Source organism: Armigeres subalbatus, chromosome 1, assembly GCF_024139115.2.
Source record: "Armigeres subalbatus isolate Guangzhou_Male chromosome 1, GZ_Asu_2, whole genome shotgun sequence".
NCBI lineage: Eukaryota > Metazoa > Arthropoda > Insecta > Diptera > Culicidae > Armigeres > Armigeres subalbatus.
In genome coordinates, this window is record NC_085139.1 from 2675837 (window position 1) to 2693955 (window position 18119).

General features: G+C 37.9%; 2 protein-coding genes across 6 annotated transcripts in view; one reads left to right on the plus strand and one right to left on the minus strand.

Annotated features, from left to right (window-relative positions):
- Positions 1 to 18119, plus strand: part of LOC134219628 (mucin-2) — a 144814-nt gene that overhangs the window by 46407 nt on the left and 80288 nt on the right. The gene's annotated exons all lie outside the window — the stretch shown is intronic.
- LOC134219671 (uncharacterized) overlaps positions 1 to 18119 on the minus strand; it is a 105455-nt gene that overhangs the window by 45501 nt on the left and 41835 nt on the right. For 2 of the 3 annotated variants that reach the window (XM_062698497.1, XM_062698477.1), the window contains exons 2-5: positions 16103 to 17300; positions 8891 to 9114; positions 8669 to 8821; positions 8394 to 8523 (exon numbers count right to left, since the gene is read on the minus strand). In XM_062698497.1, coding sequence (XP_062554481.1) covers positions 8394 to 8523; positions 8669 to 8821; positions 8891 to 9114; positions 16103 to 17030 — 1435 coding nt within the window. In that variant the 5' untranslated portion in view covers positions 17031 to 17300. Of the gene's footprint in view, positions 1 to 8393; positions 8524 to 8668; positions 8822 to 8890; positions 9115 to 16102; positions 17301 to 17669; positions 17798 to 18119 lie in introns of those variants that run through there. The other variant, XM_062698485.1, reaches the window with a different exon arrangement.

Below are 18119 nucleotides of genomic sequence, written 5' to 3' on the forward strand. Positions count from 1 at the left end.
GAGACTTCCGAACCTTTAGATTCTAGATTTTAGTTCAGAAGAATATTATTCAACATTTTGTCACAATCATGTAGAACATATTGAAGATTTTTAAAATTTGTTCATCCGACGTTTTGTCCTTTTGATCTTTTGTCCCATAGCCCTTCATACACTGTACTGGTCGGGGTGGACAGGATTCGAAAGTCTTTGATTTAGTGATCGCCATGCATGTTATGTACGATACAAAGCATTAGATTCAAAAAAATCAAAACTATCAACAAATGTTTAGTGGAATTGTAACACATCCGCCATTACGAATTTTTGTCCTAGGTACCCCCTTGTGCCAGCGAAGGTACCCCAGGGGTACATGTACCCTAGATTGAGACTTAGCTGATTAGCTACACGAAATAAACTGAACCTAGGATGATCTAACCTTGCATCCAAACCAACTTTTTTCCTCTGCATCTCACTTTCTATTTGGTTGTCATACAATGACGAGCAAAACTAACAAACAAGTTCATTTAAGAGTGGGAACCCAACGTTAAGAAAGCTCATGTTTGCAATATAAGTCGCTTCTATGAAACAATAGTAATAATGTTTGCAGAAGTTAAGTAAAATTTACCTAAATTTAGGTCTGTTTCTGCCTGAAAATAAGTATATTTGTCTTAATATTAAATAAATTTGGCTTAATTACCGATTAGAGTAAAAAGTACCTAAAATTAGGTTTTTTTATAATTGTTCACAGTTAGGTTTAGGTACAATTTGTCAATCAAACAAGCAAACCAAAGCATGTTTCGATTAGCGACAACTAATCTCTAACCTCTCCTATTTTAGATAGCCTTTCACTATACATAAATTTATTTTTATTTATTTAATTTATATCAAGTTATCTGGCAATCCTGGATTAGGAGATGACCTCATCGTCCTCATCCCTTTTATTAAAACTAGAATAATCCTAGTAGAACTAATATAGCGTCATACTCGTCCAATCGAAACGACCCGCGTCATAATAACAAAAGCACATGATCCATCGATCGATCGTATCCTCTCCGCTCCGGAATAAGCTAATGCTTGTCGGTCGTATTCCCTTGTGTTGGTTACTAACAGCACATAGTGTGCACCGCAGAACGCGTGGCGTGTAAGTGCCGCTGTTTAATGTCGCTCTTGTAAGCTTCACACACTAACTGCAGCACAGTGCCGAAACGAAATACAGCTTTGTTTGGGAATGTAGTCTAAAACGCATTCCAGGGGCCTATTGTACTGCTCAAACTAAAATCTTCTCAATGTTAAATCTGATCTTCTTCAATTTCTATATAAATAAAAATGAGTTGATATTTCTTTGTCACGATTAAACTCACGAAAGGATTATCAGTTTCGCAAGATTTATCACTTAACAATTAGTCTTAGAATCAGCAGTGTTTCAACATGCTATAATCATCTCTGTTTTAACATTTCTTGAGCCCTGTTATCTTAGCAGAGTTCTTGAGCAACGCCGTGTTTATTCATCTAGTTCGCAAAATACGATACTGATACTATCCATTGTATCCACTGAACCATATTCAAGATGACAAGACAGGACATATTGTACCACCGTCCCCCAGCGGATCGCGATTTCTCCCGTGTTGTTGGATGCTAGTGGCGAATCATCATTCACAGTATCGGCAGTTCGCGTTCGCGTTCAGAGGGGTAGTTCGTAGTCAATCACAAAAAGTGAAAATCCAAAGTTCAAATTCACCATTCGCGGCTACTTGCAGGTCGTCACCAGGTGCAATTGTGTTTCGGATTGTGCTGAGTCTGGATTGTATTACTGTTGACGCAATATAGCGATCGTTCGATTTGTAATGCGGTGCTAGTCACCAGTACGTGGTGCGTTGTTGGTGGTATCGAACGTAGAAACAGATAGCTTGTGCGGTTAGTTCACGTCGCGATCGTTCGTGGAGAGCTCGACAAAGCGAATTATTTGATTTTTATAATAAAGTTCTGCCAAAGAAACTTAATTTTGATTAACTTTTTGTTTTGGCAAGTTTCCATCAGGGTGCAAAAAATAATCGATATCCTACGGTGTGTGGCGATTTTTCTTTTTGTTTAGAAACCTGCTAGAGCAGCTGACACACACATAAGTGAATATAGCTAGTGCAACCGACTTCGAGGATTGTGTTGGTTGAGAGCGACTTGCTGTGAAAGAAAAAGCGATCTTGCGCAATACACCGCCGCACACGGCCGGAGGCTTCATAGTGTGAGACACAGAGGAAAACCGCGAGAGAAGGTGAGTTGAGTGAACAACAACAGTGCTAGTGACAGGAAAATTTGTTTACGTTTTCCTTCGACGCAGTAGCCCGGTACATAAGACGGGTGCTTACTAATACACTACATAGCATGCGATGTGCGAAGGGTTGTATACATCGTGAGTGAGTAGCAGCAAGTGCAGGGAGGGAAAACATATAAATTTAAGCATTTTGTAGGGTAATTAGATTTATTAAAATGTTTGAAAATATCGTTTTGTATTACAAAAAGAACGGTATTCTACTTAAACCTTATCTTTTTCACCGAGAATCCAACAGCTGATACCGTAATAATGAGACTTTCTGAAATTTGGTATTTTGGCTTGTACTTATTTTTTCATACAATTTTCTACCAAGGACCAAGCATTAATTAAACGAAAAAAAATGTTATTTTGCTCGTTAGACCAATTGATCACGACATATTGTTTTACAAATAGGTACATTACAAAATATTGAATTGATCTAGCGGTCTGATACGTTTAAGTTAATTAAACATGTACAAGATTGTTTTAAAATTGCAGAATTTCCACTACACTAATACTTTCAAATTATCTGGTGTTCAAAACCGAAAAATATTGTATGAAAAAAGTGTTCTTTTTGCTTATTGTTCCAACAACGCATTAAGATCAATTTAATGATATGTCGTTGGTTCAAACATATTTGTTAGGGATCGATCTGTGAGCTCATAAATTGATTGGCAAATTAAATAATATATTTTAAATTGCTCACGTTTTTTCTTTCTAGTCATAAGTCTTCATTATAATTTGATGCATAAAGCTATGCATATCTTTCATTATACTCAATAAAAAATGAATGGCGCAAAGTTAAACGATGAAGGTCGCATTATTAAATGACATGATTTGTGTGATCATTAGTGACTAATGGGTCTTCCGGGTGATTCGATGTTACATTATGTCGCAGCAATTTAAAAAAATTCTAATGATGTACATTACCTGCGTTTGATAGCGTTCGGTTATAATTCGAACCTATAGCTTGCGAGTGAAGGGATAGAAGTTTCATCTGAGTGACGGAAGTTTGATTCAGATAGTAGAGAAAGGGAAATGTGATAACACAATAAACACACACATAAGCACATACATAGAATAAGTTGGAATTAGTTTTTAAAGAAAAATATACATCTTTCTGGTGTTTTTCTCTTACGCCGTACTGTTCATTCAATCTTATTCTAAAAAGTAAAACACAATGATTTTGTTATTGTTAAGCTTACTTCTAACACGTAACAGCTATTGGTAAACAATTAATAGTAAAACAATTTAAAGTGGATTTTTGAATTATGATGGGTAGAAAGATGTTGTTATTTACAATAGAATGTCCATGAATGATTGAGCAAACTTTGTTTTACCGATAATAGTAAATGTGAATATTTGTACTTGATGTTCAACGGCCTTAGGAGTAGCTTAAATAGGTTTTCGTTGCCTTTGTAACAAAAACGCGCTGCGGCCATCAATTGTTGACCTGTGGCAAGTTTTGCGTTGTATGTACTATATTGAATAATTTTGTCAGAGTTGAATAATTAACATTATTACCATAACTAATCGTAACAAAATATATCTTGTGGTTAGACGCAGATATATGAGATTCGTAAAAAATGGAGCTGAACGCACAAGGAACAATACTTTTTACTGAATTGTTTTTTTTTTTTTAATTTTGATCTCGGTCTTCCAACGATACTTCAAGGGTTTTTTATTGCGACTGAGCTTATGAAATTTAAACATTAATTGTGGAAAAAAATGCGATTTGGAGAAACAAAAATAGAATTTTGAGGAATTCGGCATTTTTTACTGTTTGATACTTCCGGTAGATTTTGCTATTCTGATTTAGGGTTTCAGAAGAATCTTGCTCCCAAAAAGAGTTTTGGAGATTCGAAATAATTTTAAACATCTACATCAATCTTCTGGAGTTTTGATTGATATTTGAAGAATAATTTTTTTTCAACATTTATGAAAATTTTGGTTTATAATTCGTTTGTTGAACATTTTAAGTTGTTGATGAAACTTTAAGAATTCAGAATCATTGTCTTTGAAAAGGGAATCTGAAATGAAAGTAAAGTTAAGTTCGTAGATTTTTTATAGCATTTTTTTCTATAAATCAGCAATTTATATATAGTCAGATTCTATAAAAACGCGAATATCGAAAAATAACAATTATCAAAGAATAAAGAACATGTTTTACCCACTTCGATTATCGAGGTGTGGTGATTTCCATCACAATAGAATTATCAATAATATAATTCTACTTCCTGTCAACCAGAAGGAGGTGGACCATGTTCATAGAATATGTGACGCTTGAAATAAACAGAAACATAACGCTCCCAAACGATATTTGTCTGTTTCAAAAACAACTTCATTGGTTTTGGTCAATCTTGAAGTAGAGAATTTGTTTGGTATCTTACAATTTTCTCAGATTATCATGAAACCTGTGATTTAACTCAGAGAGAAACGAAACAATTTCCTACTTATTTTCTCTGTTTACTTCAAAGATATGTAGCATACCGTGAGAAACATCTTTCGCAAGCTGAGACGATAATGAACTAATTCTCCATGATACATTAAATTAATGATTTCGTGTGTGTTACTTCTACGTGAAGTTAAACGATTTACGTTTAACGTATCCTAACGGAACTATCAATTCTATACTTTCGCCTCTAATGCTATCATGAACATGTACGTCCAAGTTTGGAAGATGATATTAGCATTTCCATATCATCATGATACATTATTTTAAAAACAGAATTGCGATAGTCGCAAGGGCTGATATAGCATTTTAACTTGTTTTTTAGCTGTGCGAAAAATGACCTCCAAAGACCACGCCGTCGCTTCTGACTTATTTTTTTTTGCATCGGCGCGACACTGTTTAAAATCTGTCACGCCGCTGGCTGATCTTCAACTAAAAGTCTACATTATTAAATAGCATATTCACGCCTCTTCAAATATCTGCAGAATATTCTGCAAGAATTTCGTTTGAATTGCAAAAAGCTTGTCGTGGAAATTCGGAACAATCCTTTTTATATTCCGAAGCATTTACCATAAAAATCGCAAAGAAATAACCGCAAAAATTTCAAACATTTTCCCGTTGGACTTCAAAAGAATTTCTCGAGAAAATTCCGATGCTTTTTCTATTGAAATTTCGAAGAATGTCCCCAGCAAATTGAGCAGAATTTCCCGAAGAAATTCAGAAGAACTTTCCGAAATAACTCCTTCCTAACGAAATTCCGTAGAATTTTCCGATGACATTCCTAAAAAATTTCCAAGTTGATTGCGGATAAATTCCCGAGAGAATTCCAAAAAATATCTTCAGAAAAATCCGAAGAATTTCCCGCACAGTTTTCTGAAAATAATCTGAAATATTTTCCTAGGAAATTATGAAGAATCTACCGAGATATTTGTGAAGGATTTTCCGATGCAATTACAAGAAAATTCCAGCAAGTTTCGAGAAGTTTCCCGAGGAAGTTTCGAGGCATTTCTCGGTAGAATTACCAAGACTTTTACCAAGTAGAATTACCAAGATTTACAAGAACATTCCGAAATTGTTTTAAAATAAGGGAAGATCCATAAAGTACAAGTCACGGGTTTCAGTCAAGTTACAAGTCACGCAAAAATTGGCGATAAACAATTTATATTTGAATAGTTAGAGAAATTCATTTCAACTTAGAACCCCACATCGTAGAAACAAAGCTTTTTTGGTGAAAAAGCAACTTTGTAAAGTTTTCCATAATTTTTTTTACCGTTAAGAAAAGTTCATCCAGAAAACTATTAGGACCTGATTCCTGTGTACCATTCTAGCGTACTGAGGGTCGTCTGTTCGAATCCCATTAAAGAAAAGTGGTTACCTTCTATTCTTTTTTCGAAATTAATCTTTCACATGCTGTGCAAATTTGTACATCGAGTTTTTAAACATTGTAAAACAAGTTGGTGCCTTTCTCATGCATTATTATAAACTAGTCAGGGATCGTACCTCACATATTCTCACGAGCAGAGGCTGCTCACTCAAGCAGTTTTTCGCCGAAATCGTTTTGCGGGAAAGAAAAAAGGGTCTGATGTGTGATAACCATTTTTCGTTTACTTCCAGTGCTGCGAAAAGTTGGTGTGCTCGTTTCTTACTTCTTCCAAGGCTTCTCGTGCCTTCACCAATTCCAACTCTTGTTGTTTACAAAAGAAGTGAGCAAACGCCTTCAAAAAGTTGACGGGGAGGGTAGCTAAAGTGTCCGCATCCCAACAACTCCACGTTATGTCTTCAACTGTCTTTTATTCAATTTTGTAAAAATCCTTCCTAATTTTTTGAGAAGATTTCATTTTACAGCTGCTCTTTTTTCCACACTGTTTAGTGTTTTAAACCAGTAATCTAGAATTTTTACCTGATGGTGGACAAATCGCAGGCCAAAAGGCAAATGACATACATAGTCTTCAACAGGTTGAATAATAATTTAGGGGGAAGGTTCAAAAACTTAATCACTTAATAGATTTGTTCCTTATTCATTTTTTCACAGTGCATACATTTTTAGTATACCAAAATCAACTGTATGAATTTTGAACAAAATTTGCAAGAATTACAACAATATTAGTTTAATGATTTTGTGTGTGTTGCTTCTACGTGAAGTTAAACGATTTACAATGATATGGAAATGCTAATATCATCTTCCAAACTTAGACGCACATGTTCATGATAGAATTAGAGGCGAAAGTATAGAATTGATAGTACCGTTAGGATACGGCAGGCATGAAGAATGTTTTTATAGAAGTCGATTTGAAAGCGAGCGGAGGGCAATACTTGTGATGGCACATATCACACGACCTTCCTTCCGCCAAGCACACACAAAATCATTAATTTAGTGTACTACCCTTGGTGGGGGCAATTCAGCTGTTATTGGTCGACGGTACAGCAGCAGTGCCTTTCTCTGTTTTGTTCTCTCCGAGGCAGCCAAGTTGGTTGCGACGAGACGGACGCAATGAGAAAAACAGAACTGTGCAATAAAAATCCTATTCGATGTCATATTAGAAATTTGGAGACAGCACTCGTCGATAGAAAATCCTTCCGCACGCGATGGCATATGAGCAAATCAAACCACCTTCCTTTTGCCAGTGGAGATATATCAGCTTCCACACTGATATTCTTCCCTCCCCCTTCATACGGGAGCTTGGCAGAAGGAAGGTCGTGTGATATGTGCCTTAACAAGTATTGCCCTCCGCTCGCTTTCAAATCGACTTCTATAAAAACATTCTTCATGCCTGCCGTATCCTAACGGAACTATCAATTCTATACTTTCGCCTCAAATTCTATCATGATCATGTGCGTCTAAGTTTGGAAGATGATATTAGCATTTCCATATCATTCAATATTAGTTTGATGCTAGCCTGAAGTTTTGATGGTTTTAAGGTGATGGCTCTCTGTGCACTTTCGTTTACATTTTCAACACACACTGCGAATAGGTAAGAAACGTGTTCGATTTTAAGCTCGCTACCTATATTTAACGGATTGTCAGTGAAGTACATTTGAGGCTGCGGTGTAGGATGCAACCGTTGATTCTCGTGGCATACAGTTCATCGAACCCGTTACCATCTTCGATGAGTAAACCTCGATTGTGATACTTTTGTTGAAGTATAGATAAATAGATAAAGAGATGAGCCAGCTTAAAGCTGCAAGTCTCATAAGTAAAGACAATCGATCATTCAAGTATTGATCCTGTTATAACTAAAAATCGTATAATGCTAATACAAATAAAAAGGAGAATTAGATATAACTAATCCTAATTATAGCAATAATGTATTCAGATATTCAGTAAAGTTACTAAACTTCAATAACGGCCTTAAATTTGAGGCAGATATTTGCGTAACAAACTAGTAAAATCGATCTATTCTTATTTATTCGTGTTTAAGACATATAAGCGTTTCCAATGCTGTTTTATTTCACCATTGAGCGAAGGATTTTTTTTCGCTGGAATACCTCATAGTGTAACAAAAATATGTTGGATGTTGGGTGTTTAGTAACAAACAAGAGCAGACTATGATAATGTAGTAAGTGTACAATACACAGAGTAATGGGAAGTATTGTGTTTGCGCGCGAATTCACACTTAAAGCGTAATTTAATGTCATTTTTGTATTGTTTCTAATCACCATTTGGCGTTCGCAGCGTTGCCGTATCCAGTGCTCCGTGCAGCTTAAAGTACAAACTGTTGACGTCCTCTTCGACTGGGATCGGGATGCTCTGGTGCCCGTGAAGATCGCTCTCCGACACGAGGGTGGTCTAAAATATGCCATGGAACGGCAGAGGGGAAAACCCGTGATCAGAATTCGGTGGTTCCTAGTGGCAGGATGTTAGTAGTAGTTTGAAAGCGTTGAGGTGTTAACGGCATAGCGATGGTAGTGAAAGTCGTAGAGTGCGTAATTACCAGTACGGGGTTGTTGCCAAAGTGGCGATCGAGTTCGAATCGGATAACCCGACCGCCTGTCTTGTATGCCAGTTCATGCAACCCAGTTTGACTGTCCAGGTGCTGATCGGACAAGTTAGTGTCCACCTCGTCGCCAAACCATATAACGTAGAGCTACGGTGATAGTGGAAAACGGTAAGAACTTTCGGTCAGTTGTTTGCAGTACTTCAAGGGTATACTTACACGAATTCGTTTCTTAAGTAACGTTAAAGCCGCCATACGGGAGAGCTCTTTGTCGGTGGCGGTGTTCGATGTCGCCAGAAATATGGCACTGTCGTAAGGAATTTCCTGAGAGGTTCGTAAGATACCGTAGTAAGCACGACCACTGTTCTCGTATGATGGTTGCAACGAATTTATGGCATCCATGAGGGATCTAGTGTTACGGAAACTTGTTGATTTTGCGATACCTGTGGAAATAAAATAAAGAAAAATTACAAATTAAATAAAAATATTTGATCACAACTCATCAATTATAAATAAAAAATTCGTATCCAGAATGTTTTTTTTAATTTCTTTATTTTTGTTATTTTTTAAATTTTAATTAAGCTCATCACCATAAATATTGTGTATTCTTGGTGCATATTTGATCATTACTTAGGTTAGAAAATTTGATAAAATAAGGCAATTGTTGACTTCCACGGTGAAATCAAAACTGTAGACTGTGAGGACACATTGCATTGTCATACATATAAAAAAGAATAGCACATAAAACACTTGGTGTTTTTTTTCACTTGCTAGAAAAGAAATTTGCCATGGCGAATCTCAGATTTGGCCATTATGTATGAAAAATATTATTCTTTGAAAATGTGAAAATATGTATGTTACCTGTGAAATTAAGTAAACTCCGGGGCCATTACCACCCTATTTCCATAGTAAGTTATTCACTGTCTTGTTTTATTCTTTGTATCAAAAGTGGTTTACGTCAATCGTCTTAATGATTCTCGTCAACCGTGTATTCACAGCTGACGCACTTGTTCTACTGTTGGCACGTTCCCAAATCTGGTTTAGATACAGCAACTTCGTTGTATTGAGTCGTACATACTACATCTCTGTTATTTTGATTATTATTTCGCTTTCAACCAGCAACAAGTTTATAATGAAAAAAAAACGGCATGTAATTAAAATCCGGGCTTCCTTTTCTAATTCTTTCGGTTATCAAATCGCTTATTTATTCTATAATGGACTGGTTAAGAATGCATGAAGCCTACCTACCGTTTCAGCATTTCTCAATCTACTACTGATCGAGAGCCATTGCCATTCCGATCACGTTTTGAATATTTGTCGAATCGGATGAGACTAATTCAATTTTCAAGCCCAATGTTTTTTTAAGTTTGTTTATTGCGTAATGGTTATAGATAAGCCACAGATATGAGCCAAATAAATTTTCACAAGCTTTTTTGAGAAGAGTATTAGTTCTTTTCTTCAAAAAACCGTTAAATAAGTTCTCCATTGTTTCAACTCCACGACGTAACAAATCGTTATGCCGGATGCCGAATAGATCAACTTGATGCAATATGTTAACAAGTAAGATCTACCGCACTGTAATATAGCTTAAACTGTTTCTGTTAAAACTCATGAGTGATGATCGAAAGAATATCAAACGATTAAAATTTGTTTTCCGTTGATCCTATTTTTAGATATGGCCAATGCTGTAAATTGTAGAAACGCAACCCCATCATCCTCATGATGGTTTCAAAACTGATAACATGAATTGCCAAGCAAAAAAAAAATCTTCGATTACTTTTACTCACTGCAGGTAAAATTACAAAAATAAGAAACAAGCCCATCTGTCTCTGTCTCGTTTATTTTTGTAATGATAAATATATTGCTCTAAGTGCAGAAAATGACCATTGAAAATATCGAACTCGTTTTATAAGAAAAAATCAAAACATTCTTATAGAAAAAATCATGAAAGTTACAATCTCTCTGAAGTTTAACTTTCCTCTATCGTTGTTCTTTACCATTAAACATTACCATTCAAGTAAAGCCCAATCGGAACAATGCAGCAAACAAAAAATAATAAACTTCAGATTTCTACGACGCACTTTCCACAAACACGACTTTCGTCTCCCGTGTTTATAATCCATGAGCTGACGACAGACGACTACCAACAGAATATGCAGAATTCTAAGCAACATGTTCTGTGCGATCGAAAGGAAAATTTCATTCGCTACTCCAACTGGACCAATGAAGGTACCTGTGTAAAGTTTCATCGAGTATACACTACCCTCTGGGGCCATACACTAATTACGTAATCACTTATAAGGAGTGGAGGGGTCTGTCATTTTCTTACGATCTTTAAAAATAAAAAATATTTTGTCTGATAAAAACCTTACAGTGGGGAAAATAGGATTGAACATCCCAGATACATGCGTTATATAATTTGTACGGCCCCTCTGGATGTGGAAACGATACTAAAGCACGTGGTTTTGGGCTGTACGTTACAAATTATGGAATTAAGGCTACGCTCATCTGGTAGTTCCTTTTTCTAATAATCACCCACGAATATCTCGTCATTCATTCAAGAATTCATATGATGGAGCTTGGGATAGCCGTTATCTATAACCCATCGTGTACAAATGACTTCTTCATGATGGTTTACAAGAAACTTCTGTTAGACCTCATGGCGTTTAAATTTGACAACACCAATCCGTACCACAGGTAGGTAACAGTTCTTCTACAATTGAATTCATCATAAAACTGACAGTCCGCACTCCACCAGGCTTTCTGCCACCTTCACCGCCATAGTCTATTATATGAGATGATGTTCATGTGCAAAAACTAAGACCTCAACGCGTAGCATACCGTAAACTTCCGAGTATTGACCCCGTGAAATTGAGAGCCGACTTCCAGAACATCAAAGTCCAAAGTATTCTCCTAGCTAAGGAACGTTACACCGAAGGAAACTTTTTTGAGGACCTTCCTGCTACAACTCTAAGTAGGATTTCACAATTACGATAAGAAAATTTCTTCAGATACAAATATTGATGTAGGCAGTTTGAAACAGTTTTTTCAGTGGTGCACAGCGCCAACCGTGATTTCACCTTCCAACATATTGATGCTTCAAAAGTAACTATCCGATTTTTTTTTGTCTTTATTTGAGAGGTTTTCAACCTTAGGCTATCCGCATATTTGATATATACACAAATGCTACCGGCTCTGATCAAAACTTTTCCCACTATTTGGAAAACGGCGATTATCACACCGATCCCCAAGACAATAATTTTAATGAAGAGTCCTTAATTACCTATTACAGTTTCTGACCAATAGTGACCGATTGGTGGAAATTGGTACCAAAAAGTGAAAAGAACGGAATCAAATAGTTAAATGGATAGGGAATTGGTGGAAATTGGTACCAAAAAGTGAAAAGAACGGAATCAAATTTATCACTGCGCAGTTTAGTTACAGTACGATGTTGAAGGCAGCTGTGCCAGAAAAACAAGAACTTCAGTAAGGATAGTGACATCCTGAAGCTTTTCAAGTATAGTGCAGTCTGAGGTGTAACAAAACGTGTGGCAGAATTATGATAAAAGTCTTAGCGGATGTCCGTGAGCTAGGAAGCTTCCGCTCACGATTATGATTCCGCATCTTTCGCAAAAGGATTGCAGCCCTGGAGTATTGTACACCATATAGTCCGTTCTGCGGTCACGATACTTAAATTGATAACACAGACATACAAAGGTGGAAAATCAGAATTATGGCCAATATGTCCGCTCTGCAGTACTGACTATGTTTTAGATATGGATAAAGTATGAAATATTTGGTCTGCAGAATTTCCTCAATTTACATCCGAAAAAAAAACCGTTGCCTAACTAGAAAAATTCGAAATTTGAGTCAAATTACCGGAGCCTCCCCTAAGTGTTCTTCGAACTTTTCGTCGTTTCGGAGTCTTTGAATTTGGGCCAAGTTTTATGTAGCCCTAACTCGAGAAAATCTCGCGCTTCGAATCTTTTGATAGTTTTGTGTGTTAAATAATGACAACACCATTGTCGCTTCTGAAACAGCTGAGCTATTAACGAATTGTAAAATCGATCAATACAGTTACTCCCTTATGATTATCAGCGCTCGAAATGATCTTCTTCTTTTTTTTTCGATGACTCTACATTCCAACTGGCCTGCTTTTCAACTTACAGTTTCGAGACGAGCCAGCCTAGACAAAAAAACCCTGATTAATCCACCTAGCGGTGATGGTGCCTTTCTCGCGAAAAAAATAAAAAAACTAAAAAAATATGGGTGAGTGTTTTTTAGCGTGTTTTGCCCATAGAAAATAGTATTTTGGCCATAACTTCTGATCCCATAGTCCAATGTGACCAATTTTCAATAGCAAACAATGTGACAGAATTCTCAGTCGAATGGAACTTGTTACGAGTAATTCGGTCAATGTTAAGTTGCAAAAAGTGTGTCTACAAAATTTTGTACACATACACACATACACACACAAACACACACACATACATACATACACACAAACAGACATCACCTCAATTCGTCGAGCTGAGTCGATTGGTATATAACACTATGGGTCTCCGAGCCTTCTATCAAAAGTTTGGTTTTGGAGCGATCATATAGCCTTTACGTATACTTTGTATACGAGAAAGGCAAAAACTGTCAATGGTAGAGAGACAAAGGGTGGATTCCAAAAAATCTCAATTGCTTTTAATTTCGCTAATTCGGAAAGTTTTATGCAATTGTTAAGCACTTGATATATACGAATAAGAAAAATTACTCGAGACGCAACAGAAATCAAGAAAGATTTATAATATTGACGAATGAAGGTCCAAAATTGAATTTCTTCTTTTAGCTTTCATTTAGCATTTAGCTTTACAAAATTTTAGTCACTAAAAGATTAGAGCTTCTCAAACATTTTGCTGTAAACATTCAAAATCGGACCTCCAAAATCTATGTATGAAAGTAAACAGTGCGTGAAAGTAAACAGTGCATGCAACTTATTGCAAACAAATCGGATCAAGATAAGTGCCTAAAAGATGAGTGAGTTTTATTTTGCGCACATACATACACACACGCACACACAGACAGATCGGACTATGGGATCGAAAGTTATGGCCAAAATAAGATTTATATACAAAAAAAACACGCTAAGAAATTCTCACTATTTTTTTTTAGTATATCTTATGTACGAGAAAGACACATTATGCACACTCGTAGATAATTAAGTTGTTTTAAACATCTCGAGGCAATTATGATCAACTCGAAATTCGCATGGAAATTACCATTTTTACTCCAAGCTACATCTTTGCAGAGGAATTGATAGAAACATATCTTCTGTACCATCAAGATTAAAAAAAGAAAATTATTAATCATCTGTTTTATTTTTTATATTTCCTAATCTGCATAATTTTTTTTTCATTCCCAAGAGATGCTTAAAAGCAACCCAACTAGAAAGTATTCAGATCAAGCTTACCAGCCACTGTTCTAAATAGTTGTCATCGACGCAGTCGTTTAAACGAAATGAAACCGGTTCAGTCTCCTTCTACCGCGTCTCGGCTCGTCCAGTTCACACATATCTTGGAAGCAATCGAGTTGCAGATTGATATTTAAACCCTTCATGCTCCATTCCCATTACTGCTCTACCATATTCGCTCAGTTTCTCTTCGATTGGCTCTAGAATCACCGAATTCCGAATCAAACTAGTTCAGGTGGCGGTTGAATACTTGTAGAGCAATTCCGCCAAACACGAATACCGGTCACAAACAGTTGAGTTCTAGCTCAAAGTGTACTAATGTTTGAAGGCTCGACCCCGCGTGTGTGGATCAAGTGCGAGGGTACTGCCTTGCCTCTGCTTCGATTATTTGTTTTCATTCGGATCGACTAACATCTATCAACATATATGTGTACTCGTAGTTTTAATTGGTTTGGGCAAATTCTCGCGACGATGACTTGGTGTTAATAACGGAACGAATGAACGACAGCGGTTGACGAGCTACTAGCTATTACTACTACCCAAATAGCTACTGAGACATCCCCTAGCCGCTAGAGTAAACTAAGAGGACCTTCGCTCGCATTTCAATGTCATATAGCGACATTTAACCCATATGTTTTTTGTGTGTTAGCAAGTCAGCGTGTCTTCTGGTAGATATATGGCTGAGAAACACGTCTGACGGCTAGTTTGGGTGGCGATTATGCCGACTTTTAAAATATTTGTTTGTTGTGCTGTGAATGAGAACTGCTGCCCCATCCTCGCTTCTAGTAAGCATTCTTTGACTGGCATATTTTTTCCCTGTGTTCAAGGTAGGTTTATCTGATTAGACTTCATTTGATATAGAGTCGTTTGGTATAAACTTATTAGTTTTAAAGAAGAATAAAAGAAAATAACAGACAGAATTCCAGTTTATGACCCGATTCTGGATAACGCTAAATGTTTAATCAACAGTAGGTACCTAACTCTGTTTTTGGCGCACACACATCATTTATTAAACGTCGAACTGAATCGTTTGGTATGCGACATTCACTTTCCGGGTCTCAAATAAAAAAATCGTTTTAGCGTTAAACATATAGAGAGGTCCTCCATTGGCCTAGCGACCGAAGGAGAAGTTTTACCAATGCGGAGATGACGAGTACGATTTTCAGTCGGTAGTCTTTGATTATTAAAATTGCTTCTTGACCTAGAAAACTGTACTATGTGCACCACCACAAACTCGTCTTTTGGGTTTGTATCCTGAATAAAATATCGTTAGAAAAGTTGTTCTTAGTGAATGATAGAGAACATATTTTTGCCTTTCTCATTTTACTCCGTAATCGACCTTATTATACAAGCCTCGGAGACCCATATCGTTGTACAACAATCGATTCAGCTCAACAAACTGAGAACATGTCTGTCTGTCTGTCAGTGTGTATGTGTAAGATAACCATTACACAACTTTTCATACAGTAATCCTTAACCGCACTAATGAGGTTAGCAGTCGATTGAACACAAACATTAATTTTTCTTAAAACGAGCGGCAAGACGCGCGGCTACAAAGCAAGACCATGCTGAGGGTGGCTGGGTTCGATTCCCGGTGCCGGTCTAGGCAATTTTCGGATTGGAAATTGTCTCGACTTCCCTGGGCATAACAGTATCATCGTGCTAGCCTCATGATATACGAATGCAAAAATGATAACCTGGCTTAGAAACCTCGCAGTTAATAACTGTGGAAGTGCTTAAAGAACACTACGTTCCGAGGCGGCTCTGTCGCAGTGTGGGGATGTAATGCCAATAAAAAGAAGAAGAAGAAAACGAGTTTAGAATTATTCTATTTAATTCCACCACATAGTAATCTTTATGTGTCTTATACTTAACTCGACGCTAGTATGTACTAAACTCGTCTTATGACAAGTGAAGACATTCCACCAAAAGAGCTTAATAATTTTCACAAAAAATAGGAAAAAATCTCTTACCTGTGCTATTGTACCGCATCAGGATAACTTCCAGAGGGCTCCTGGGTACAAGCGATGAATCGAACACCTTCTTCGAGTAGCTGAGCGATTCGTTACAGGTATCCATCAGTATGGCAATCGGCAATCGAAGATTTTTGTCGGCGATCATCCGTGCCAGCAGCTCGCTCTTGGAGATTTTGCTCTCGTCAAAGTGTGGCTTCGTCGGTGTAATCACCGATGACACATCGTCCGGGATAGCTAACGGAGAGATAGCGGTTGTCGTCGCAAGCGACAGTTGATCATCTTCCCCGTTGTCCAGCGTGTCGTCGGACGTTCGCTCCGCACTGCCACCATCGGTGCTGTCATTGTAGTGACTTGTGTACAGGAAGTTGCTTGTCAAGCTTGTGTCCAGTATTGTCGATGACTGCAGGGAATCAGCGGTGTCATGATCCAAGCTACGGCTACGATTCGATAATGGTTCCAGCAGATCTTCACCGACAAACGGCTGCGCTACACTGACATTACCCCCACTGTCTGTTATGATATCGTCGGAAATATTGCTTCCAACCGTACTGGCACTACGATCTGTCGCTGACAGTTGTTCTTCACTCGACTCTTGCGGAATACTAAGCGTAGAGGTCGTTGAACTACTTGTACTCACGGAGGTCTTGCCACCTTCACTTTCTTCACCCGCATCGGGCGTCACTCTATAGTAGATATCATCCAACACTATCGCTGGCTGTTGATAGTTGTTGAGATTACGGTCTTCTTCTGGATCCGGACCGTAGGTGTCTTCGTAAAGTGGACTAGAAAAATCGCCTCCTGCGCCGACTGCCCCATCGACGTCGCCGCCGTCAAAGGAGTCCAGTTGCAGTAGCGTCTCCAACGAGAGTGTCTGCTTGGAGAAGGTAACTAAAGCTAACACTAACACTAGGATCGGTGGATACATTTTCTTCAATTTCTGTTGGATTCGATTTGTATAATTCGTTGCTTTTAATTCAGACTTTTTTTTTGAGAGATAAACACTTTGCACTATATAAAATATCTTCGTTTCCACCTAAATTTTCGTTTGCACGGCACTTGATTTTAAATCTTGTTTGGGTTCATTCTCTTCAGACACCGGGCTTGGATCATTCATTGGAGATGCGTTACGTTGCAGCTTACCGGTTGTGAAACTGTTCTGCTACTGACTGCGGCTCGACACTAAGAACCGTTCAATCTGCAAATAAAGAGAATGGAAAAAAGACCCATTTTAGTCAGATGTTGGTTTTGTCTCCTTTAGCGCATTTGAATTTTTCGTGCATGATTAATTCACAGTACGGCGAGATTTATCGACGTGACCATCCCAACAACGCATCACAAGTGCTATGATAAATGATTGCTAATCAACATTCGCTGAACGACGACCGTTGGAAATTTGTCAAAACATGTATTGCTGCCAAAAGAAATAAAAGTCCTTATCGACAGTTGTCATCGCGCGACAATCACTTAACCATTATGATCATCGTGGCGACCTTGAAAGCAACTCCATGCTTCACCTCCCGCGACGGACAGCGAATGGAACAGTAGGACCGGCTCTTTCTACTACCTTTCCAAGCTCGAAGTCGTCCAACGCGGGTTAGTTGTTTTTCACTCAACCCGGTTCGTGTTCACCTGATTCGCGTGAGAGAGGTAACCACCGCAAGTGACACCGTGACTGACGGCTGCCGTGGCTAAATCGAAACTAACGCGTACTTCTAACGCCACCGATCCACCGACCACCTCGCGCTCGTCCATTCACTAATCGGCAAACCACCGGTTTTGGCTTAGATTGCCGCGTGCGCGAGAGAACAACACAACTCTTGCTCTTGCTGCACAATACCGCCACAGTGACGATGGCGCGCGGTAAGCCGTGGTTCTTGACGGAATGCAGGATTTGTGCAAGTTCACCTGATGACAATATTTTCATGGAAAGAATGGATTGAAAGATGCGTCGAACGCAGTAAAAGTAACAAAAGCACTCCCGAGGGCGAGGAGTTTGAGAACACGTGGATCGGTC